The sequence below is a fragment of the Doryrhamphus excisus genome, chromosome 16 (genome assembly GCF_030265055.1).
Source record: "Doryrhamphus excisus isolate RoL2022-K1 chromosome 16, RoL_Dexc_1.0, whole genome shotgun sequence".
Lineage (NCBI taxonomy): Eukaryota > Metazoa > Chordata > Actinopteri > Syngnathiformes > Syngnathidae > Doryrhamphus > Doryrhamphus excisus.
Genome location: NC_080481.1, coordinates 18398171 through 18422881, shown reverse-complemented (window position 1 = coordinate 18422881; position 24711 = coordinate 18398171). Strand labels below are relative to the sequence as shown.

Below are 24711 nucleotides of genomic sequence, written 5' to 3'. Positions count from 1 at the left end.
TGGTTCATTTCATTAGCGTCTGTCAAGTTGACGGGGCCAGCAATAAAGAAACACAACACTGCGGCAGCCGTAAAAGACCACACCTCCTCCGTACGTGTTTGCTAGCAATAAAGAAGGCTGACTTCTTTGGGGACGCCGTGCTGTCCCCGAGCTAGCAGCCTGCGCTTAGTTAAACATTTCTTTATCTTCATTTAGATAAGGAAGACAAGTCAGAGCTTGGAATTCCCACAATAGTCCTCTACCGCCGTCCAGGCCTCTTGTGTGCGTGTCGCACCACCTTGTATGTCCGTCTTTGTCTTTGTCTGTCTTTCTCTATCTTTGTCTGTCTTTGTTTATCTTTCTCTATCTTTGTCCATCTTTATCTATCTTTGTCTGTCTTCGTCCATCTTTGTTTATCTTTCTCTATCTTTGTCTGTCTTCGTCCATCTTTGTTTATCTATCTCTATCTTTGTCTGTCTTTGTCCATCTTTGTTTATCTTTCTCTATCTTTGTCTGTCTTTGTCCATCTTTGTCCGTCTTTGTCCATCTTTGTCCGTCTTTGTCCGTCTTTGTCTGTCTTTGTCTATCTTTGTCCATCTTTGTTTATCTTTCTCTATCTTTGTCTGTCTTTGTCTGTCTGTCTGTCTTTGTCCATCTTTGTTTATCTATCTCTATCTTTGTCTGTCTTCGTCCATCTTTGTTTATCTATCTCTATCTTTGTCTGTCTTTGTCCATCTTTGTTTATCTTTCTCTATCTTTGTCTGTCTTTGTCCATCTTTGTCCGTCTTTGTCCATCTTTGTCCGTCTTTGTCCATCTTTGTCCGTCTTTGTCCGTCTTTGTCTATCTTTGTCCATCTTTGTTTATCTTTCTCTATCTTTGTCCGTCTTTGTCCGTCTTTGTCCGTCTTTGTCCGTCTTTGTCTGTCTTTGTCCATCTTTGTCCGTCTTTGTCCGTCTTTGTCCGTCTTTGTCTGTCTTTGTCCGTCTTTGTCCGTCTTTGTCCGTCTTTGTCTGTCTTTGTCTATCTTTCTCTATCTTTGTCCGTCTTTGTTTGTCTTTGTCCGTCTTTGTCTGTCTTTGTCCGTCTTTGTCTATCTTTGTTTATCTTTCTCTATTTTTGTCTGTCTTTGTCCATCTTTGTCTGTCTTTGTCCATCTTTGTCCATCTTTGTTTATCTTTCTTTATCTTTGTCCGTCTTTGTCCATCTTTGTCTATCTTTGTCTGTCTTTGTCCATCTTTGTCCATCTTTGTCCATCTTTGTTTATCTTTCTTTATCTTTGTCCGTCTTTGTCCATCTTTGTTTATCTTTCTCTATCTTTGTCCGTCTTTGTCTATCTTTGTTTATCTTTGTTTATCTTTCTCTATCTTTGTCTATCTTTGTTTATCTTTGTTTATCTTTGTCTATCTTTGTCCATCTTTGTCTATCTTTGTCTATCTTTGTTTATCTTTCTCTATCTTTGTCCGTCTTTGTCTATCTTTGTTTATCTTTCCCACTTCCATTTTGTCCACCAAACAATTGTCCAAAGTTGTGTGAAAGAGCTGCAAATATTTCTATGAATATGATTAGCGATGTCTGCTTGCAACACTCTGAGGACCAAGTCAGGGCGCACGCAAATCACCTCCAATATTTTGGTCTTATTAGCTTTAGCATGCTGGCTGGAGTCGTACGTCAGGCCGCTAGCTTAGTGCCAACCGCCGTTCTCTTTGGCCTCTTCCCTCCGGCGGACGCGAGCGATGCCTCATCCATTAGCGGGCGGGGGAGGGGAGCACGTTTGCCGCGAGGTGTCACTTACGCCGGACAACAACCAGTCGGGCCGTCCCAAAGGTCCGGTCGGGCCGCATCGTATGCACTCCGGCGATCCGAGCTAAAAGTCTACGTGTGGTCACGCGACATTCCTTTGGCGGCCTTTACGTAAGAAGGATGAATACTTTACATTCACCCAGGCGGGATTATGTTGGGGAGAAAGATCCGGAAAGGCGGCGTGTCGACTCAGCGCTGCCGTCAGCCAATTAGCTTCAATTGATGTTTGCTGCTGCGACGGGATAACGAGGAGGAATTCTAACTTGTCCTTTTGTCTTCTAAAATCACTTTTTCCAGTCCTCGTTGGGACACAAAAGAGAAGAAGTGGCGTACAAGGTTTAAATGTCCACTTTATTTCATGCAGACCGGGGATTTGGTACCGCAATTCATGGAAATACTGGGTCATGTGACCCCGGCCGCCGCGTCTGCTTGCTAGCCACAAAAGATTATTATTGGTAGTACTAGTACTAGTACTAGTACTAGATATGCTGGGAGCTTTCACATCATATACAATATTTCATCTTTGGTGATTTTTACTGTGTTTTCCTCAAATATTTACACTTTCTTCCAAAAATACTTCCTGTCATAGTATTCCCAGATTATTCTGACTTGATTCCCATCATATTCATCATATTTTCCACAACCTAATTTTCCAAAAATGTCAACTTTCTTTTTTTGTTTGTTTCTCATAATATTACTACTTTGAGGAAGTACATTTTTGACATAATATTTCAACTCTATTCTATTCTATTTCAACTATAATTCAACTATTTGACTGCTCAATGCCAAATAAGCTAAGATTGACGTCTCAGAGTACTCATTCCTCCAGTAAGTACTGCAATATAAGACTAAAGTCCAGGGTGGAGCCTTACTTATGTATATAGAATAACCAAAAAACTCAACATAAACACCTAATATTAACAACTGTGCTGCAAAGCATGATGGGACATTGTTGGAGACTGATTAGGCATACCTACTGCTACCCCAATGACGTCAAAGTATGGTTGGTTCAATTTCCGATTTGAGCCAATTTACTCTTACTTTCATTCTATATTTGAGCATATTTCCACTGCATTTCAGTCCAGCTTCAGCTTCCAAATGACTAAATTTAGATTTTCGCACCTTTTCAAAGCATCGCAGTTCTCTTAATATTTGGACTTCTTGCCCTGTGATTATATCCTTATTTATTGGCCCCGGGCCACAAATGGCCCCCAAGCCGCACTCTCGACGCCTCTGCTGTATTGTACTGAGCAGCCAGGACAGTCGTGCACCTTTTTTTTTCCAAACTTGGGCAGATGAAAATGTCCTTATTTTCACATCCCTTCCATCCTTATTTGTATTCTCCAATATGTCACCTCTCTCTCTCTCTCTCGCTTTTATGCAGAGTGCAGCCGACGTAATGACTTTAAATGCACCAAAAAACACTTTGCACCTCAGTCTTGTCTGCATTTAATGATATTTCTTGGGAACAGTTTGCCACATCAAGTTGGACCGTGTTGATTTTTAAAGTGAAAAGCCCCCGCTTTATATTTTTTGATTGATAGTATAGATTTTTTATTCTATTGTTTATTTATCATACCATGTTAGCCCTGTTATCTTGTGGAAATGAAAGTCAATTCTTCCGAAAGTCCTGCATTTTTAGAAAGTTGTAAACAGGTTTTCTATGTCTTATTTTCTCTTATGTAGTCTACCATATTGGGTAATACGAGTGCCAAGGTGACTATAGGGGTGTTATTTCATGTTTAGAGGGCTCTAATCATGTTGAAAAGCATATTTAGAAGGTTGTCAACAAGTTTTCTATGTCTTATTTTCTCTTATTTAGTCTACCATATTGGGTAATAGGAGTGTATAGGTGACTATAGGGGTGTTATTTCATGTCTAGAGGGCTCTAATCATGTTGAAAAGCATATTTAGAAGGTTGTCAACAGGTTTTCTATGTCTTATTTTCTCTTATTTAGTCTATCATATTGGGTAGTACGAGTGCCAAGGTGACTATGGGGTGTTGTTTCATGTTTAGAGGGCTCTAATCATGTTGAAAAGCATATTTAGAAGGTTGTAAACATGTTTTCTATGTCTTATTTTCTCTTATTTAGTCTACCATATTGGGTAATAGGAATGTATAGGTGACTATAGGGGTGTTATTTCATGTCTAGACGGCTCTAATCATGTTGAAAAGCATATTTAGAAGGTTGTAAACAGGTTTTCTATGTCTTATTTTCTCTTATTTAGTCTACCATATTGGGTAATAGGAGTGCCAAGGTGACTATGGGGGTGTTATTTCATGTCTAGAGGGCTCTAATCATGTTGAAAAGCATATTTAGAAGGTTGTAAACTTGTTTTCTATGTCTTATTTTCTCTTATTTAGTCTACCATATTGGGTAATAGGAGTGTATAGGTGACTATAGGGGTGTTATTTCATGTCTAGAGGGCTCTAATCATGTTGAAAAGCATATTTAGAAGGTTGTCAACAAGTTTTCTATGTCTTATTTTCTCTTATTTAGTCTACCATATTGGGTAATAGGAGTGTATAGGTGACTATAGGGGTGTTATTTCATGTCTAGAGGGCTCTAATCATGTTGAAAAGCATATTTAGAAGGTTGTCAACAAGTTTTCTATGTCTTATTTTCTCTTATTTAGTCTACCATATTGGGTAATAGGAGTGTATAGGTGACTATAGGGGTGTTATTTCATGTCTAGAGGGCTCTAATCATGTTGAAAAGCATATTTAGAAGGTTGTCAACGGGTTTTCTATGTCTTATTTTCTCTTATTTAGTCTACCATATTGGGTAATAGTAGTGTATAGGTGACTATAGGGGTGTTATTTCATGTCTAGAGGGCTCTAATCATGTTGAAAAGCATATTTAGAAGGTTGTCAACAGGTTTTCTATGTCTTATTTTCTCTTATTTAGTCTACCATATTGGGTAATACGAGTGCCAAGGTGACTATGGGGGTGTTATTTCGTGTTTAGAGGGCTCTAATCATGTTGAAAAGCATATTTAGAAGGTTGTAAACATGTTTTCTGTCTTATTTTCTCTTATTTAGTCTACCATATTGGGTAATACGAGTGCCAAGGTGACTATGGGGGTGTTATTTCGTGTTTAGAGGGCTCTAATCATGTTGAAAAGCATATTTAGAAGGTTGTAAACAGGTTTTCTATGTCTTATTTTATCTTATTTAGTCTACCATATTGGGTAATAGGCGTGCCAAGGTGACTCTAGGGGTGTTATTTCATGTTTAGAGGGCTCTAATCATGTTGAAAAGCATATTTAGAAGGTTGTAAACATGTTTTCTGTCTTATTTTCTCTTATTTAGTCTACCATATTGGGTAATACGAGTGCCAAGGTGACTATGGGGTGTTATTTCATGTTTAGAGGGCTCTAATCATGTTGAAAAGCATATTTAGAAGGTTGTAAACATGTTTTCTGTCTTATTTTCTCTTATTTAGTCTACCATATTGGGTAATACGAGTGCCAAGGTGACTATGGGGCATTATTTCATGTCTAGAGGGCTCTAATCATGTTGAAAAGCATATTTAGAAGGTTGTAAACAGGTTTTCTATGTTTTATTTTCTCTTATTTAGTCTACCATATTGGGTAATAGGAGTGTATAGGTGACTATGGGGCGTTATTTCATGTTTAGAGGGCTCTAATCATGTTGAAAAGCATATTTAGAAGGTTGTAAACAGGTTTTGTATGTCTTATTTTCTCTTATTTAGTCTACCATATTGGGTAGTATGAGTGCCAAGGTGACTATGGGGGTGTTATTTCATGTCTAGAGGGCTCTAATCATGTTGAAAAGCATATTTAGAAGGTTGTAAACATGTTTTCTGTCTTATTTTCTCTTATTTAGTCTACCATATTGGGTAATAGGAGTGCCAAGGTGACTCTAGGGGTGTTATTTCATGTTTAGAGGGCTCTAATCATGTTGAAAAGCATATTTAGAAGGTTGTAAACTGTATTTCATGCTCTGACCACCAATATTCCACAAGCGAGTCCTAAATTCACTCATCACAGTTGGGTCTGGAACCAATTAAGCGTGATAAACGAGGGATTCTTGTTGTTATTGTACACGAGTTCTCCTTGCAGTGGTTGCGTTCACCTTTAGAGTTTCCTGGGCTTTTGTCAGCAGCCTCGGCCGGTGTTCTAATTCTATTCAGTGGAATCCCAAAGTGGAGCATCTTTAGCGGGAGAGAGGAGGAGAGAAATCCTCTTATTTCCAGGATGACGATTAGCTGAGATTTTGCGTCCTTTTTCAGGCTCGACAGAAGCAGCGCAGAGACGGTCCTTGAAATCCAAAGACTAATAATCCAAATATGACAGGCGACCTCAGCGAACGGCTCCAGGCTTTAATGAGCTCTGAGAGCACTCCATCAGCCGGAGACGTTGGTGGTGCACGTTCATAAAGGTAATGGACCACCGGTGCATTTGTGGAGGCTTTTGCACCTCACGGCCGCTTCGGAGGAAAGTTGTTGATTTTGGGACCGGAGTTAAAAAGTTGGAGTGTTTTTAAATGACGCCTGCATACCAGGAGGATTTAATGCTCTTAATGCGGCCGCCGTGTGACGAGCATAGCAAGCAGTCGGGATGCGGACGCGCCGCACTCGTTTCTGTGGCAACCTCCTCCGACTCTCCTTTCCCCGTGATGGCCAATCAGCTTTCAAGCGTTCCCGGAAGAAATTAACCATATATAATGTTTGCTCAAGTAGTTCATTTGATTCCGCGTGGAGTTTCCCAGCATGCCGGATCCATCCCGAGCGGCAAAGTCACATGTTCCTTCTACCGGTCTTCACGCTGAAAGTGGCGCTGACACAGTGGAACTTGGCTTTTCTTGGTTCATATCCAACGACTCCATACCGGCACGTGTCAATAGATGATCAAAGTCAAATACCTGATGGGGTGGTCACCAAGTTCTGGTCGCTAATTAGAACATTCGCTGCCAGGAAGAGCTCGGTTATGACAAAGGAAGTTGAAATGGCGACGAGTCTTACTCTGGCATGCCGTTTGTCTGGCTGGGGGGTCTGTCGCCATCGCCAAGGACGGGGTCTCGTTGGTGACGCCGACATTGTTGTACACAGATGATTAGTTAGTGGCAATAAATGTGTTATTTTGTTGGTTCATAGAAGTAAACAAGTGTCAGATCTAAAACAAACAAGATGGCCGCCAGTCACCGTTTCTCTTGGATTTGCTTCTCTGGACCCTGTAGAGTTGTGGTTCATGGAGGGAAACATGAATGCTAGCATGAACTCTGACACCACAAAACAAAACGGCTCTGCTGCCAAGAATGGTGGTGATAGAGTGCATGAGTGCCGCCAGCATTGGGGAGCTGCGGTTCATAGAAGGAAACGTGAATGCTAGCATGAACTCTGACACCGCAAAACAAAACGGCTCTGCTGCCAAGAATGGTGGTGATAGAGTGCACGAGTGCCGCCAGCATTGGGGAGTTGTGGTTCATAGAGGGAAACATGAATGCTAGCATGAGCTCTGACACCACAAAACAAAACGGCTCTGCTGCCAAGAATGGTGGTGATAGTAGAGTGCACGAGTGCCACCAGCATTGGGGAGTTGTGGTTCATAGAGGGAAACATGAATGCTAGCATGAACTCTGACACCGCTAAACAAAACTGGGCTGCTGCCAAGAATGGTGGTGATAGTAGAGTGCACGAGTGCCGCCAGCATTGGGGAGTTGTGGTTCATAGAGGGAAACATGAATGCTAGCATGAACTCTGACACCGCAAAACAAAACGGGACTGCTGCCAAGAATGGTGATGATAGTAGAGTGCACGAGTGCCGCCAGCATTGGGGAGCTGTGGTTCACTGAGGGGAAAACAAAGTGAGCAGCAACATAATTGAGCCTTAGCTGCCGTCGTGCGTGGTGGTGGTGGTCTGGGGTTGAGGCACGAGTGCCGCCAGCATTGGGGAGTTGTGGTTCATAGAGGGAAGATGAATGCTAGCATGAACTCTGACACCGCAAAACAAAACGGCTCTGCTGCCAAGAATGGTGGTGATAGAGTGCACGAGTGCCGCCAGCATTGGGGAGCTGTGGTTCACTGAGGGGAAAACAAAGTGAGCAGCAACATAATTGAGCCTTAGCTGCCGTCGTGCGTGGTGGTGGTGGTCTGGGGTTGAGGCACGAGTGCCGCCAGCATTGGGGAGTTGTGGTTCATAGAAGGAAACGTGAATGCTAGCATGAACTCTGACACCGCAAAACAAAACGGCTCTGCTGCCAAGAATGGTGGTGATAGAGTGCACGAGTGCCGCCAGCATTGGGGAGTTGTGGTTCATAGAGGGAAACATGAATGCTAGCATGAGCTCTGACACCACAAAACAAAACGGCTCTGCTGCCAAGAATGGTGGTGATAGTAGAGTGCACGAGTGCCACCAGCATTGGGGAGTTGTGGTTCATAGAGGGAAACATGAATGCTAGCATGAACTCTGACACCGCTAAACAAAACTGGGCTGCTGCCAAGAATGGTGGTGATAGTAGAGTGCACGAGTGCCGCCAGCATTGGGGAGTTGTGGTTCATAGAGGGAAACATGAATGCTAGCATGAACTCTGACACCGCAAAACAAAACGGGACTGCTGCCAAGAATGGTGGTGATAGTAGAGTGCACGAGTGCCGCCAGCATTGGGGAGCTGTGGTTCACTGAGGGGAAAACAAAGTGAGCAGCAACATAATTGAGCCTTAGCTGCCGTCGTGCGTGGTGGTGGTGGTCTGGGGTTGAGGCACGAGTGCCGCCAGCATTGGGGAGTTGTGGTTCATAGAGGGAAGATGAATGCTAGCATGAACTCTGACACCGCAAAACAAAACGGCTCTGCTGCCAAGAATGGTGGTGATAGAGTGCACGAGTGCCGCCAGCATTGGGGAGCTGTGGTTCACTGAGGGGAAAACAAAGTGAGCAGCAACATAATTGAGCCTTAGCTGCCGTCGTGCGTGGTGGTGGTGGTCTGGGGTTGAGGCACGAGTGCCGCCAGCATTGGGGAGTTGTGGTTCATATAGGGAAACATGAATGCTAGCATGAACTCTGACACCGCAAAACAAAACGGGGCTGCTACCAAGAATGGTGGTGATAGTAGAGTGCACGAGTGCCGCCAGTATTGGGGAGCTGCGGTTCACTGAGGGGAAAACAAAGTGAGCAGCAACATAATTGAGCCTCAGCTGCCGTCGTGCATGGTGGTGGTGGTGGTCTGGGGTTGAGGCACGAGTGCCGCCAGCATTGGGGAGTTGTGGTTCATATCGGGAAACATGAATGCTAGCATGAACTCTGACACCGCAAAACAAAACGGCTCTGCTGCCAAGAATGGTGGTGATAGAGTGCACGACTGCCGCCAGCATTGGGGAGCTGCGGTTCACTGAGGGGAAAACAAAGTGAGCAGCAACATAATTGAGCCTTAGCTGCCGTCGTGCGTGGTGGTCTGGGGTTGAGGCACGAGTGCCGCCAGCATTGGGGAGCTGTGGTTCACTGAGGGGAAAACAAAGTGAGCAGCAACATAATTGAGCCTTAGCTGCCGTCGTGCGTGGTGGTGGTGGTCTGGGGTTGAGGCACGAGTGCCGCCAGCATTGGGGAGTTGTGGTTCATAGAGGGAAGATGAATGCTAGCATGAACTCTGACACCGCAAAACAAAACGGCTCTGCTGCCAAGAATGGTGGTGATAGAGTGCACGAGTGCCGCCAGCATTGGGGAGCTGTGGTTCACTGAGGGGAAAACAAAGTGAGCAGCAACATAATTGAGCCTTAGCTGCCGTCGTGCGTGGTGGTGGTGGTCTGGGGTTGAGGCACGAGTGCCGCCAGCATTGGGGAGTTGTGGTTCATATAGGGAAACATGAATGCTAGCATGAACTCTGACACCGCAAAACAAAACGGGGCTGCTACCAAGAATGGTGGTGATAGTAGAGTGCACGAGTGCCGCCAGTATTGGGGAGCTGTGGTTCACTGAGGGGAAAACAAAGTGAGCAGCAACATAATTGAGCCTCAGCTGCCGTCGTGCATGGTGGTGGTGGTGGTCTGGGGTTGAGGCACGAGTGCCGCCAGCATTGGGGAGTTGTGGTTCATAGAGGGAAACATGAATGCTAGCATGAACTCTGACACCGCTAAACAAAACTGGGCTGCTGCCAAGAATGGTGGTGATAGAGTGCACGAGTGCCGCCAGCATTGGGGAGCTGCGGTTCACTGAGGGGAAAACAAAGTGAGCAGCAACATAATTGAGCCTTAGCTGCCGTCGTGCGTGGTGGTCTGGGGTTGAGGCACGAGTGCCGCCAGCATTGGGGAGTTGTGGTTCATAGAGGGAAACATGAATGCTAGCATGAACTCTGACACCGCTAAACAAAACTGGGCTGCTGCCAAGAATGGTGGTGATAGAGTGCACGAGTGCCGCCAGCATTGGGGAGCTGCGGTTCACTGAGGGGAAAACAAAGTGAGCAGCAACATAATTGAGCCTTAGCTGCCGTCGTGCATGGTGGTGGTGGTGGTCTGGTGTTGAGGCACGAGTGCATCCAGCACTGGACTGCTGTGGTTCATAGAGATGGAAAGATGAATTCCAGCATGTTTTGTGACACGGTGAAGCAGAACCCGGGCCCATATTGAAGAGAGAGCATAGAGAGCGTTGCGGTGTGTTCAGGTGCCATCCGTCAGCGTGGGAATAGTGGGAGGTGCTTTAAGCAGCACTCGTTCATTCATTCATGAAGGACTTTGCTGCTTTAAGTGGGTGTTCAGGTTTAATGAGATCACATGAGAGACAAGGTCTTCCTGCGGGTGACATGGACAAAAAAAAAAGGTTTGCTGAAAGCGTGAATTCCCGTGACATTTAAATGCATCCCGGATTTGTGCTCATCCCCTCGACGGCAGAGTTGGTCATCCGAGGTAATTGAAGTTTGGGCATCCGTGGTGCAAACACTAACCTTTTATTTCCATCAACGGGAGTCCTCTCAAGCTGGCGTGGGGGTGTCCAAAGTGCGGCACGGGGCTGGTATCTGATTGGCCGGCGGAACGGAAACGGGAATCATACTGTGAAAATAAATCTTAATTTCGTGTCCCCAAGTTGGAATACGTCTAATATGGGAGGCGCACAAAACAGCAAATAAAGTTGTCATTTTTGGAAAACTAGCTTGTGGAAAAAGTTCTGCTACGGGAAGTTCAAGTATTACGGGAATAACGTCATCATTAGGAGAAAAAAAAGTTGAACTAATTGGAAAATCCAAAAACAACATCAGCAGATCTGGAAAAAACCCATCTGGAATTCCACAAGAAAAAAGAATGAACTTTTAGTTTTCCATCCAACGTCCGACCTGCAGTCATTTGACAGGAAGGAAGTCTCAATTTGCTGAGAATAAATAATATAAATATAAATATGAATATTATGACGCAATATAATAATCCTAATTCGGAGTTCCCTAAAGTAGAATATTTGAAATAAAGGAGGTTACGAGAGCAACATCGGCCTTCCTGGGCTGGCGTGACATTCCATCTGACCCCGTCCGTGATTGGCTGATTATCCCGAGCTTAAGTTGGGGGGTTTCGGGGGGGTCGGGGGGGGGCACAGTGTGGAGAATGTGAAGTTGCACAGAAGACGAAGAAGGAAGGAGGAAGAAGGAGGAAGGAATGGTCATGGCCCAGAAAAAGGAGGGTAAGTTGCTTTTCCAACCGGCCTGCTCCGCTTGGGAAGGCCGACGTCTCGGAAGCGTCTGGACCGCCGTGAGTTAAAGCCTCTCTGCCCCCCCCCCCCCCCCCCCCCCCCCCCCAGTCCAGCTCTCCATTCGGGAGTACCGACCCTCGGATCAGCGCGCCGTCGCCGAGCTGTTCCGTGACGGTGTCCGCGAGAACATCTACCCGGCCTTCTTCCAGGCCATGAGCCACCCGGACCACATGGGCGTGGCCCTGAGCCTCTCCGTGGCGGGCTACGTGCTCGGGGGAAGCTCCTACTTCCAGGCGCTGCTCTTCGGGGCGGCGTGGGCGGGGCTCATCTACTTCTGCTGCCACGAGATCTACGAGGGCTACCTGGCCAGGAGGCTGGGCGCAGACATGGCCGACATCCCCGCCAACTACCTGGACAACCCGGATAACGGATTCTGGGTGGCGGAGGCGGACGGGAGGCTGGTGGGCGTGGTTGCCGTGGTGGGGCGAAGGGGAGGGGACAACGCTAACGGCGGCGTGGCGATGGGGGCGGTGGAGGACGGAAGCGGGGCCGGCGGCGAGCTGTCCCACGTGGTGGTGGCGTTCCCGTGGCGCCGCAGGAACACGGGCTCCCGGCTGACCCAGCACGCTTTTGACTTCTGCAAGGAGCGGGGCTTCGCTCGCCTCGTCCTGGACGTCAGCTCGCCGCAGGCGGGCGCCGCCTCCCTGCTTCGGAAGATGGGCTTCGTTCAAACGGCGTCGCACGGCGCCACGCACGCCAACCGCTGGATCGCCAGCCTGGCCAGGATCACCGTGACCCGCATGGAGAAAGTCCTCTGACCGCGTCGCACGACCGTCACTTCCTGTTGCCGCACGTTGACTGTTCTCCGCTCTGATTGACACCGCGCCTCCATGAATGGTAGGCTCCGCCTGGAGAAATAAACGCCAGACCTCAAATAGCCGCCTCCTTTCTTGCCCGGACAAGACGCAGCCACACGGGAACTTCCTCTTTATTACTGGCATGGGAATGACATCTTAACAAAAAGTAGAATCTTTACAAATATATCAAATTACAATTATTGCCAGTTTTTATTTGGAAATATTATTTCATAAAACAAATCTTAAAAACGCTTAATATGACCAAAAAGGTTGCAATCTTACATTTACTCACCAAAAAAGTATGTAACATCACAATATTAAGATTTTACTCTCACAAAATGTGCAAAAAATTTTGATTTTTTAAAAATTTAATTTTCATTTCAACTTTAAAAATGTTTTTTTTTTATTAAAATTGTTTCTTAAATTCATTTTTGAAGCACAGAAAAAAGAAAAAAACATTAACTTGTAAAAAAGTATCAATTGTATGGTTTAAGGGCGGCACGGTGGTCGAGTGGTTAGCGCGCAGACCTCACAGCTAGGAGACCAGGGTTCAATTCCACCCTTCACCCTCGGCCATCTCTGTGTGGAGTTTGCATGCGTGGGTTTTCTCCGGGTACTCCGGTTTCCTCCCACATTCCAAAAACATGCTAGGTTAATTAGCCACTCCAAATTGTCCATAGGTATGAATGTGAGTGTGAATGGTTGTTTGTCTATATGTGCCCTGTGATTGGCTGGCCACCAGCTATCCCAGCTGTCTCGCCCCAAGACAGCTGGGATAGGCTCCAGCACCCCCGCGACCCTTGTGAGGAAAAGCGGCAGAAAATGAATGAATGAATGGTTTAATTAGGAAAAGTTCCAGTCATTGGAGAGGGACTAATGTGGGACTAATCCCGGGGCTATTGTTCTCCAATTCCAAGACCGGATAGGACGTCTTGCCGTGGATTGAGTGGAGTGGCCGCTAGAAGAAGACGCTAGAGTAAGCGTCCGGATGACTGGGAATATTCCCGGCCATTGTTCCTAAAGGTGTGAGGAAGGAGGGGGATTTGGAGGTAAGCCTCTTTCCAGGCACAAGCGGAATCCGTCTACCTCGGAGGAATTCATGCCGGCTGACTTCCAAGACCTCAACACTCTTGGCTTCCAATGCCAATGAAAAATGCAACAGTGTCAGGATCTTGGATCTTGGAACGTTCTAATTCTTGGCAGCTGAGAAGACTGCGTGTGTGTGTGTGTGTGTGTGTGTGTGCGTGTGCATGTGTGTGTGTGCGTGTGCCATGCTAAGACGATAAAGAGTACATTCTCCCGCCATGCGTATGCCGGCCAAATAAGTCCGATTAGAAGTAAGAGCAAACAAAAGAACCACACAGGAGTGTTTCCATTCATGTGACTGTGTGTGTGTGTGTGTGTGTGTGTGTGTGTGTGTGTGTGTGTGTGTGTGTGTGTGCGCCATATTGGCTAATAGCAGCGTGTAGCTAGGTGTCTATGCAGGTCAATGCCGTAACCTATGAGAATACCGAGGTGACCAATCAGGGCCCGGTTCGGACCAAACGGCTTTAGTGAGCTCCTGTATAAAGTTGGTGTCGGGTGAGAGTGGCGTGATGCTAAATGCTATCATCTGTTGATGTTTTTCTGTGTAAACGAGCTCGCCCGCTGCAGTGAAGGCACCTTTGAGGTAGTCAACAACGAGCCTGGGAATGCGGCGTGGAAAGCGTGGAAAAGCTTCAGTGAAAAACTGGTTCCGATTTCCCAAGTGACGGGCGGCTACATCCAGGACCCCGACCTACGCAGCCAGGCCGAGCCACCAGGAGCGAGGGGCCACAGAGAGGCAATCCTGACCACAAACGGGGGCAGGCAACCCGGAAGAGAGGACCCCCCCCCACCCCCCCAAGTGAGAGGCCACACCCCACACCAGAAGGGCACGAGGACCCATATGTAAATATGATTCAATTCATTGTCAAATATGGCTTTATTTTATTATTATTTTTATTATTTATTTAATGTATTCATTATTATACATATACAATATGAAAATGATAAAAACTAATTAGTTATTTATTGTTTATTTTTCTTAAAATGATAATATACATAGTGAAAATAATGACTAATCACTATTTTGATGTATTGTTTTTCAAAGTAGGCAATAGCAATAAATAGTTGTTTGTTTATGGTTTTATTATGCATTATCATCATCATTATTATTATTATTATTATAAGCAGCATTCTACTTTATGATGGAGTTTTTTTTGCTCTGAATATATTAAAGTCCTTCAAAAAGGAAGTGAAGCCATTTCCTAATATGGGCATAATCAGTGAGGCTCCTCCTGTCAGCAATAATTAGAACCACTTTGATGTGACGGCGCCGTTGAATTATCTCACCAGTGTTTTTATTAGCATGCTAAGTCGGGCCGGGTAATCTCGGGGGGGTGGGGGGGGTAGAGAACATGGTGTTTCCTCAGCAGCGTGTTTGGTCTCTCTCGTCACTAACTTCCCTTCTTATTACTTCTGGCACATGAAAGCTCATTTACAAATCAGACTTGGCTAATTAAAAATCCCGCTCCTGCGGTCCCGCGTGGGAGGCCTGTGGCGGATGCTAACGCGCGTCTTCTTTTTACGTGGAAAGCCTGGTTGAGCTTCGTTAGCGGTCGCGGGCCGGCCACGCCCCCTTTTGACGTCACCAAGAATACCGATGACGGCCGATATACGTAAATATTCCTTTTATAATAAAACATACAGGAGCCACAGGGCGGGACAAACAAAACCAGCAGGAGGCGCCACTCATTCCCATCTTAGCATGTAGCTTTTAGCTAAATATAGCTTTTTTTAATGATTGGGTCTGCCAAAACAGTTAATTGTTTGTTTTTTCATAAACAAAACAAAGATTTGCTTGTTTACGCTCCAAGTGTAATGTCTCTTATTTCCCAGCAGCCCTGAATGCACCACGAGTCACCTTGTTCATGAACCAGAGAGTAGCTCGCTAGCTAACAAACAAACCAACACAAATTCGTCTACCATCTTAGTAAATTGTTTCAGTCAAGTGGAATCCTTTTAAAAGGATGGAGTGCTCCAAAAAGATGAGTAGTTAAGTATTTTTTTTTTTTTCAAAACAAACCAAATTTGAGCTTCTTAGGTACAGTCCTAGTCCAATGTGTGCAGCAGGGGTTAGCTCGCTAGCTAACAAACAGACCAATTTGTGTTGGTTTATCATCTTAGTAAGTTGTTTCAGTTAAGTGGAATACTTTTAAAAGGACGCAGTCCTCCTAAAAGATGAATAGTTAAGTATTTTTTTCAAAACAAACCAAATTCTAGCTTCTTAGGTACAGTCCTAGACCAATGTGGGCAGCAGGGGTTAGCTCGCTAGCTAACAGACAGACCAATTTGTGTTGGTTTATCATCTTAGTAAGTTGTTTCAGTTAAGTGGAATACTTTTAAAAGGACGGAGTCCTCCTTAAAGATGAATAGTTAAGTATTTTTTTCAAAACAAACCAAATTTGAGCTTCTTAGGTACAGTCCTAGTCCAATGTGTGCAGCAGGGGTTAGCTTGCTAGCTAACAAAATCCCCTACCATCTTAGTATGTCGTTTTCAGTTATTTTTTTTTTAATGATGGCTTTAATGAAGGCTGCCAAAAATATTACAAGTTAAATTCTGTCTTTGAAAATCAAATATGAGCTTCTTATGTATGCTACAAGTGGAAGATCTCTGATTTCCAGTATTTTCAAATGCAGCACGGTCATAAGCCTCCAGGAACCAGGAAGTAGCTTTCTAGCTAACAAGGCAACACAAACAAAACAAACTTTGTTTTTCTTCTTCTCCATTGATCAGCGGTTAGGAGCTGAAGGTCCACCTGGAGGTCCATCTGAGGACACGCCAGACTTCACTTCCTGTGGCGCTAAAAGGTGATTGGCCAAAGCATTTCTCTTCTTCGCTGTCATTGTGCATCAACGTGACTAATGTGTTTTCTTTTATGGGATCCGCCACGACAGGAAGTAGACCGCCGCCATCCTTCGCCAAAGATGAGACGACGGCGGTTCCATGTCTCGGGGATGTCCACGCCAGCTAGCATCAACCTGACGTAACGCAGCTCGCTCAGGAAAACATCCAAAGGTAGCGTTATTCTATTTTGATGGATACGCTGAGAGCCGGCGTGTCGGGAGCGGTTAGCGTCATGGCGGCAGCGAGCTGCTTTCATCTGGGATCCTTCTCCTCAAACACAAGAATTCTATTTCCTTATCAATGCTGTCGAGTAGTAGTTGGCACGCAAAGTGCGGCCCGGGGGCCGTTTGCAGCCTGTGGTTTTTTTTATTGGCACAAAGCATGCGATAAAAATAGAAATTATCATGAAAACTTAAAAAAACAGCAAAAATGGGAACATCAGCAAACGTCATCTAACAAGAAAAAGAACAATAATAACATTTTAGGAGCATAATGTTGAAATTGTAAAGAAATGTAATGTTATGAGGTTATGGAAAAAGTTCTATTGTTATGAGAAGGAAGATAAAATGTTATGGAAATAAGAATTACAAAAAAAAAGAAAAATGAAGCATGAAATCCATCTGAATAGGTGCAGATTATGGAAGATCTAGAAAGCGTGTAGCTGACCACTCAATACAAAGGGTGGAAAATGAGCAGAGTAGGTCCTCTTACGGGGGAAAAAGTCGGGTTCTAACATGATTTCATATTTTGAGGGAAAGTGATGTCACTTTTTGTATAGCATAGAGTTGAAATCATAAAGAAATACATCACTAATCATACGTTTAATGTATGAATTAGCGTCTTTTTGACTATGAATGAATTGTAATGTAGGAACATGTATATTGTATAAGTGTATTAAATATGTCATCTAGTTATTAAAAGTGTGCTAACAGTTAGACAGCAGCGTTGTGCTTTTCCTGACACGATGAAAAGATCGAGCGTGTGATTTGCGATGATTCGCTGACGTCACCTTCCAAGTGTTGCGTTTGTGTGTCTCCGTTTTTTTTCCAGTTTCTGCAGTGAATGAGAATGAAAACGGTGTCAAAACCTCAATTTCGTGTTTGAATCCAGAGTTGCCGTGGTGTCAATGTCCTTTTGTTGGTGTAAAAAAAGCAAAATGTTGTGCCTAGCAACAGTTGCTAAGGCAAAGCCTCTGGGTCAGTCGGGGGCGTCGTTTATGGCCCCCACCGAGCGGCCTTCCACGGCAATGAAAGCACCCACGACCCACTTGAAGGTTTTGGGTTTGAATAGTTTCTTTTTCCACGAGGACGCGGGCACAGAGAAAAAAGACGCTTGATCATTAAATTCACACGCCTCCGATGCTGTGTGACACTTCACTTTGGGGGGGTCAAGTATGCTGGCCCGCGGGGGCAAGCGCAGAAATGATCCAAAACCCGCAACACACACATCAGGAAAATGCTGCGTATGAAAATGCTGCCGTCGCATAAACGCTGAAATCACCGGGAATTTAGCCACGCTACTATGAAGTTACCCCCGGCTAGCACAACGTTGGGACAGGCCACCAGAAGTTAGCTTGGTTACCTGGAGGTTCACAGGGCTAACAGGAAGTTATCCATGCTGCCAGGAGGTTAGCAAAGGTACCAGCAAAGATAGCCAGGCTAACAGGAAGTTAGCAATGCTGCCAGGAAGTTATCAAAAGTACCAGCAAAGATAGCCAGGCTAACAGGAAGTTAGCAATGCTGCCAGGAAGTTAGCAAAAGTAGCAGTAAAGATAGCCAGGTTAACAGGAAGTTAGCAATGCTGCCAGGAAATTAGCTAAGGTAACGGGAAGTTAGTCAGGCTAACAGGAAGTTAGCAATGCTGCCAGGAAGTTAGCAAAAGTAGCAGTAAAGATAGCCAGGCTAACAGGACGTTAGCAATGCTGCCAGGAAACTTCCTGGTAGCCAGGCTAACAGGACGTTAGCAATGCTGCCAGGAAACTTCCTGGTAGCCTGGCTAACTTCCTGGTAGCCGGGCTAACTTCCTGGTAGCAAGGCTAACTTCCTGGTAGCAAGGCTAACTTCCTGGTAGCCGGCCTAACTTCCTGGTAGCCGGCCTAACTTCCTGGTAGCAAGGCTAACTTCCTGGTAGCAAGGCTAACTTCCTGGTAGCAAGGCTAACTTCCTGGTAGCAGGGCTAACTTCCTGGTAGCAGGGCTAACTTCCTGGTAGCAGGGCTAACTTCCTGGTAGCCGGGCTAACTTCCTGATAGCAAGGCTAACTTCCCGGTAGCCCGGGCTAACTTCCCGGTAGCCGGGCTAACTTCCCGGTAGCCGGGCTAACTTCCCGGTAGCCGGGCTAACTTCCCGGTAGCCCGGGCTAACTTCCCGGTAGCCCGGGCTAACTTCCCGGTAGCCCGGGCTAACTTCCCTGTAGCCCGGGCTAACTTCCCTGTAGCCCGGGCTAACTTCCCTGTAGCCCGGGCTAACTTCCCTGTAGCCGGGCTAACTTCCCGGTAGCCCGGGCTAACTTCCTGGTAGCAAAGCTAACTTCCTGGTAGCCAGGCTAACTTCCTGGTAGCCAGGCTAACTTCCTGGTTATCCCTGGCCCCCATACATGGAAACAAACACAGCCATGATACGTTCAGCATTCAAGACTCCGTTTGCATTTATTATTACATCACATCCAGGGAACACCAAGGAATATTCACACATGAAATGATGATGCTTGGAATCAGCTTCTTTGGAATATTAACATACCAGAAATTCCATCCCTCCCACCCCAGCTCATCACAGCATATCATAGCAGTCCCCAGATAGCATGCAAATTAGGTGTGGAACGAGATGCTGAGTAGCTGCAGTACTTAGGAGTACTTCAGTACTGCAGTACTTTAGGGCCTTTCACGTCTATCCGTCTATCCCCCCCCCCCAGAGTCCGTCATCCTAGGATAAAGTCTAACTGGTTCGGCTCCTAAACAGGATACACATGCCATCCAAACAGGAAGTCCAAGAAAACGTGGCTGCCGTTTCGGTTATTTTACCCTTCGGCACTTTGGTGATGTTAAATATTCCTTTTTCCCGGGGGGGGAAGTGTGGTACATTCTAAATTTAGAATTTAACACGTAAACTAAAATAAATAAAAAGCATCTAGCAGTCATTTTAAAGACTAAACTTGTTGAGTTTTCTTCCGACTGGTCTTCAGACGGACCCGTTGGAACTGGTCTACGGATGCGTGGCGAGCTGGAACACGGGAGTCAAACCAGAACCAACCCACGTGGGCCAAGATATCATAACATAACATAACATCATAACAGCGCCTCCGCTGGTGGCCATCAAGTAGTGCAGCTCTCCTCATACCGGGCGTGGTCTTACGTAACGATACATAACTCTTCCATGAATAGACAAGCTTTGTCTCGTGGCTTGATGACCTTTGGCCTTTGGAACGCCGCCGTCGCGTGTCGAGGGCAAATGTCCCAAGGATGCAAGGAAAGGAAGCATGGACAGCATCCTCTCCTCCAGCCGATGGTGGCCATATTGTCATCCTGCCGGCGCCGTATTCCCTCCATGTATGATCTTAGCGTGTATATTTATATCATATATTTCAAGTCAAACATGCTTTTAAGCTTTGTCATATCAGTGAGAAAGCATAGTATTATTAACTCACTCAATACCATATACCAAATATTTACATATATGTGTGCGGCTAAAAGAGGTGATGGTGCAACTCCCCGCTAATGCATTTGCTTCAGGGTCATTTTAAGCCATAAAAATGGCCACCAGGTGGCAGGAGTGCATTTATAGGAGCTGGACGGGGAGGGGGTGGACGCGTGGAGGGGGCTAGTTGTAAGGCTAGTACACGCTAGTACACGCTTGTACACGCTAGTACACACTTGTACACGCATGGAAATAGTTCTTGGTGTTACATTTTTAAATGATGTTATGGTATAGAATAGTACATTTGTGTCAAAGTACATACATATACAAATACATATTTTCTCCTTTTTTTTTAGTCAGGAACCGATATTTTCTTGAAACTTTCCTATGTTCTACAGCTGATTACTGAAGAACGGAAAAAGGTTAGCAGCCTATTTTTCCATATTTCTATAAAATCATGCGAGGACCCGAGGGCTGGTCTTGTCCTGCCAACTCGGCTCTTTTTCAAAAATCATAACTTTATTTGGTTTGTCTTTCTTTCTTCATTTCTTTGTCATAATTTTATGATTTCTTCATTTTTGTATTCTAGCTAACCCTGACTTTTTAAGAGTCAAAGTATTCGGAGAAGAAAAGTCCCAAAGATGATTTCCGAAGAAAGTTGAAATATTAGGATGCTAAAAATAGGGACAGCAAAGTGCATCATTATAATATAATCATAATTGTATTATTAATAATGGGCCTTTTGTGACCAAGCTGAGATGACATGCGTATGACTTCTTAGCATATTTACAACAAATGAGCGTGGAGGAAAGGCTGTGCCCCCCCGCCCCCCCACCAGGACTGTGGCTAATGTGACCTTAGTGACACCTAGTGGCCAGTGGAGAATACCACACATCACAGCGTCTTTCAGTGCGTCTTCTCAACGCCATTCCATCCGGACGCCAGGCCGTATGGATCTATTGTTGGGGGGCCGGGGAGGGGGGGGGGGGGGGGGCGGTACAGAAAGGAGCGTAGAACCGTGACGTCCGCCGATAGTCCACGTTGATGAAACGTAGCTGAATGGCGGTTGCCGTGACAACATGCTGGCCGGACGTCCTCCAAAAGAAAAGGCTTTTGTGCGTCCCGCTTTGGCGAAGCGGTGGCAGCCATGTTGTTTTGGCGGAACAGCGCCGACATGTCAGAGATGATCTCTGGTGTCCCCTCCTCCTCCTTCCTGTCCTCGTCTTTCCTCCTACAGCGGAAAGACGAGGAAGCCGGAGAAGGTGGAATACTGCCACCCGCCCACCAGGTTGCCCTTCTCCAGCTTCAGGTAGACTTTGTCCTCCTTTTCCAGGTACAGCAGGACCCCGTTGGTGGCCGCCTCGCGGGTCACGTCCTTGTCCCCCGCGAAGGCCGAGATGACCGGCCGCCCGTTCAGCATCAGGTTCACCTGGAAGCACACAATCCCCAAAGCTCAGCCGCTCAGCGTCTTGGCTCCGCGGGGGGGCAAACGTTTTCCGTAGTCAAACGCCATGGCGTGCAGCTTTGGCCCCCCCACCCCCCCTCCCAAATATACTCTTTCACCCCGCTTCGGTCCGTAAAAAGCAAAATTATTCTCAATATGAATATACTTTATCGCGGCTCTTTTCTTCTTGTCGATTTGGACTTTATTTATTCCCAATAATTCCCTCGTACTTCTCCTTATATTCCGACTTTAAGTAAGGCATTTTTTCTTGATATTCCAATGATTTTTTTTTTCATGCTATTCTCGGAAAATTGTGACTTTTTTTCCTCTGTAGAAAACCATATTTTCTCTTAATATTTTGACTTTATTGTAAAATTATAGCTGTTTTTTTAAACTATTTCCAAGATGATAACTTTATTTGTTTTGTTTGTTCCTCATAATATTAGCACTTTTGAAATATTTTAAAATGACAATTATTTCTCATGAGTTCATCCTAAGGAATAGGAATTTTTTTTCTCTCGGCTTTATTGTAAAATTAGTTTTTCTCCATTTTTGCTTGTTTTAAATTTTACAGTTATTTTAACTTTCTTCTTGTAAAGTCGTTATGGCAACCAATTTTTTAAAAACACTTCATTTTTGTTTGTGTCATCATTTTATGACATTTTTCTTTCATATTTCAACTCTATGCCCCTAAAGTGACATTATATTCCTCGTAATATTAGAACTTTATTCTCATAATATTGAAAGCTTTTTTCCTCACAGGTTTTGCCTCCTAATATTTGGACTCTATATATATATATATCTAGTACAAATAGCTGTTTTTTTTACATTTCTGCTTGTGTCTCTTAGTAAATGATGCCCGGGCCGCACTTTGGACACACCTGGATCCCACGTAGATATGATTATGAGGATTATTATGATTATTAAAAGTGTGAGCATGCCAACTAACAGCAGACACTGAAAGCGAGACGTACCTGTATGGTTTGACTCTGGTACACTTTGATGACGTGGAAGTTAAAACTGTACACTCCCTTCCTCGGGGACAAAAACACCGACTCCAACGTGAAGAAGTTTCCGATGTTTACCAGAACCTGCAAGACCAACACCAACACCGGCACCGCCGTCGCGTCAAAGAGAGCAAACATCAGAACCGTCACAAAGTGGACGTACGTCTTTGTCATCGCTTAATCCCTCCCACGCCGACTCCCCAAAGTAGGATTCCTTATTCATAAACGGAATATTTGGTAGTAACTAGCACCTTCTAAATATGCTTTTTCACATTAGAGCCCACTAGACATTAAATAACACCCCTACAGCCACCTTTACACGCCCATTAACAATATATTAGACATAATAAGAGAAAATAAGACATAGAAAACCTTCCAAAATACACTTTCTAACATGATTAGAGCCCTCTAAACCTGAAATAACACCCCTATAGCTACCTTTACACTCCTATGAACAATATATTAGACATAAGAGAAAATAAGACATAGAAAATCTTCTAAATACACTTTTTAACATGATTAGAGTCCTCTAAACCTGAAATAGCACCCCTATGGCTACCTTTACACTCCCATGAACAATATATAAGACATAATAAGAGAAAATAAAACATAGAAAACCTTCTAAATACACTTTTTAACATGATTAGAGCCCTCTAAACCTGAAATAGCACCCCTATAGTTACCTTTACACTCCCATGAACAATATATTAGACATAATAAGATAAAATAAGACATAGAAAACCTTCTAAATACACTTTTTAACATAATTAGAGCCCTCTAAACCTGAAATAACACCCCTATATCTACCTTTACACTCCCATGAACAATATATTAGACATAATAAGAGAAAATAAGACATAGAAAACCTTCTAAATACACTTTTTAACATGATTAGAGCCCTCTAAACCTGAAATAACACCCCTATAACTACCTTTACACTCCCATGAACAATATATTAGACATAATAAGAGCAAATAAGACATAGAAAAGCTTCTGAATACACTTTCTAACATGATTAGAGTCCTCTAAACCTGAAATAACACCCCTACAGCTACCTTTACACTCCTATGAATATATTAGACATAATAAGAGCAAATAAGACATAGAAAAGCTTCTGAATACACTTTCTAACATGATTAGAGCCCTCTAAATCTGAAATAACACCCCTATAACTACCTTTACACTCCCATGAACAATATATTAGACATAATAAGAGCAAATAAGACATAGAAAAGCTTCTAAATCCACTTTCTAACATGATTAGAGCCCTCTAAACCTGAAATAACACCCCTATAACTACCTTTACACTCCCATGAACAATATATTAGACATAATAAGAGCAAATAAGACATAGAAAAGCTTCTAAATACACTTTTTTAACATGATTAGAGCCCTCTAAACCTGAAATAACACCCCTATAACTACCTTTACACTCCCATGAACAATATATTAGACATAATAAGAGAAAATAAGACATAGAAAAGCTTCTAAATCCACTTTCTAACATGATTAGAGTCCTCTGAACCTGAAATAACACCCCTACAGCTACCTTTACACTCCTATGAATATATTAGACATAATAAGAGCAAATAAGACATAGAAAACCTTCTGAATACACTTTTTAACATGATTAGAGTCCTCTACCTGATCGAAGTAGATGATCCTGGTCTTGTTGCTCATCTCGGAGGGTTCGTGGTTGTTGCTCCGCACGGCCGAGAAGGCCACCTTGGAGTTGGCGGCGCGCACGGAGATGCCGAGCGGCGAGTTGGACGCCCTCCAGTCGGCGGCCGGGTTGGAGTCGCACACCACCAGACACTTGCCCTCCAGCACGACGGGCTCCGTGTCGTTGTCGTGGGCCCCCAGCGGCGCCGCCATCACGGCCCACAGGAGCGCGGTCCAGCCCAGGACCCCCATGGTGGTCTCCGAGCGGCTCCGCACGACGCGCGCCGGCGCCACGTCCGCCACGGGCACCCTCACCTCGCGCGACGCCCCCGTCCGGTCCGCGGTCCCCCCGCGGCGAAACACGGCGGGAGTCGTTCAAAGAAACCGAATCCGAGCGAGCCTTTCTCTTCCGATCGCATCCGGCCGGCCGTCACGCAGCAGGGACCCGCCGCCGCGCTCGGATCCGCGCGCTGGTGTGTGAAGCCTCGGTGCGCGCGCCCCTGCGGCCAGCCCCTCTGCGCGCACGCGCCTTTAATGAAGCGTGCGCATGAACGTGGCCGGGACTTTGGCTGATACGGAATTCATCTGGCGGCTCTTTTATGATAAATGGCTGACGTGACTTCATCCTCGTCATCAATGGGACGCTCCTTTACTCACCTGCAGAGAGTGCCAGGCCAGCGGTGGGCCATACCAGGGAAGTACGGGCAGCTCCGGTATCGCCAATATCGCCAATATCCATATCAATACTTGCATTATCGCTCTACATCTGGAT

The 24711-nt window shown here is 45.1% G+C and overlaps 2 protein-coding genes across 3 annotated transcripts in view; one reads left to right on the top strand and one right to left on the bottom strand.

Annotated features, from left to right (window-relative positions):
• Positions 1–1079: 1079 nt before the first annotated feature.
• The window catches only part of LOC131104362 (N-acetyltransferase family 8 member 3), a 43010-nt gene continuing 19378 nt past the window's right edge, over positions 1080–24711 (top strand). The window contains exons 1-4 of one of the 2 annotated variants that reach the window (XM_058051454.1): positions 1080–11401; positions 11519–14196; positions 16085–16158; positions 16246–16366. In XM_058051454.1, coding sequence (XP_057907437.1) covers positions 11377–11401; positions 11519–12228 — 735 coding nt within the window. In that variant the 5' untranslated portion in view covers positions 1080–11376 and the 3' untranslated portion in view covers positions 12229–14196; positions 16085–16158; positions 16246–16366. Of the gene's footprint in view, positions 11402–11518; positions 14197–16084; positions 16159–16245; positions 18010–24711 lie in introns of those variants that run through there. The other variant, XM_058051453.1, reaches the window with a different exon arrangement.
• cbln4 (cerebellin 4 precursor) lies at positions 18789–24401 on the bottom strand. Its single transcript, XM_058051455.1, has 3 exons — positions 23922–24401; positions 22245–22361; positions 18789–21255 (listed from the first exon to the last, which is right to left on the bottom strand). Exons 1-3 carry the CDS (start codon positions 24189–24191, stop codon positions 21058–21060), a joined length of 585 nt encoding a protein of 194 aa, XP_057907438.1. The 5' UTR covers positions 24192–24401; the 3' UTR covers positions 18789–21057.

What these genes read in the sequence shown, in the direction of transcription:
- cbln4 (XM_058051455.1), bottom strand. Translation starts at nt 24,191, where the DNA reads ATGGGGGTCCTGGGCTGGACCGCGCTCCTGTGGGCCGTGATGGCGGCG. An exon ending in GGATCATCTACTTCGATCAG is followed by an intron (nt 22,362 to 23,921) that starts GTAGAGGACTCT and finishes TTGGTCTTGCAG; the next exon opens with GTTCTGGTAAACATCGGAAA. An exon ending in ACCAGAGTCAAACCATACAG is followed by an intron (nt 21,256 to 22,244) that starts GTACGTCTCGCT and finishes GTGTGCTTCCAG; the next exon opens with GTGAACCTGATGCTGAACGG.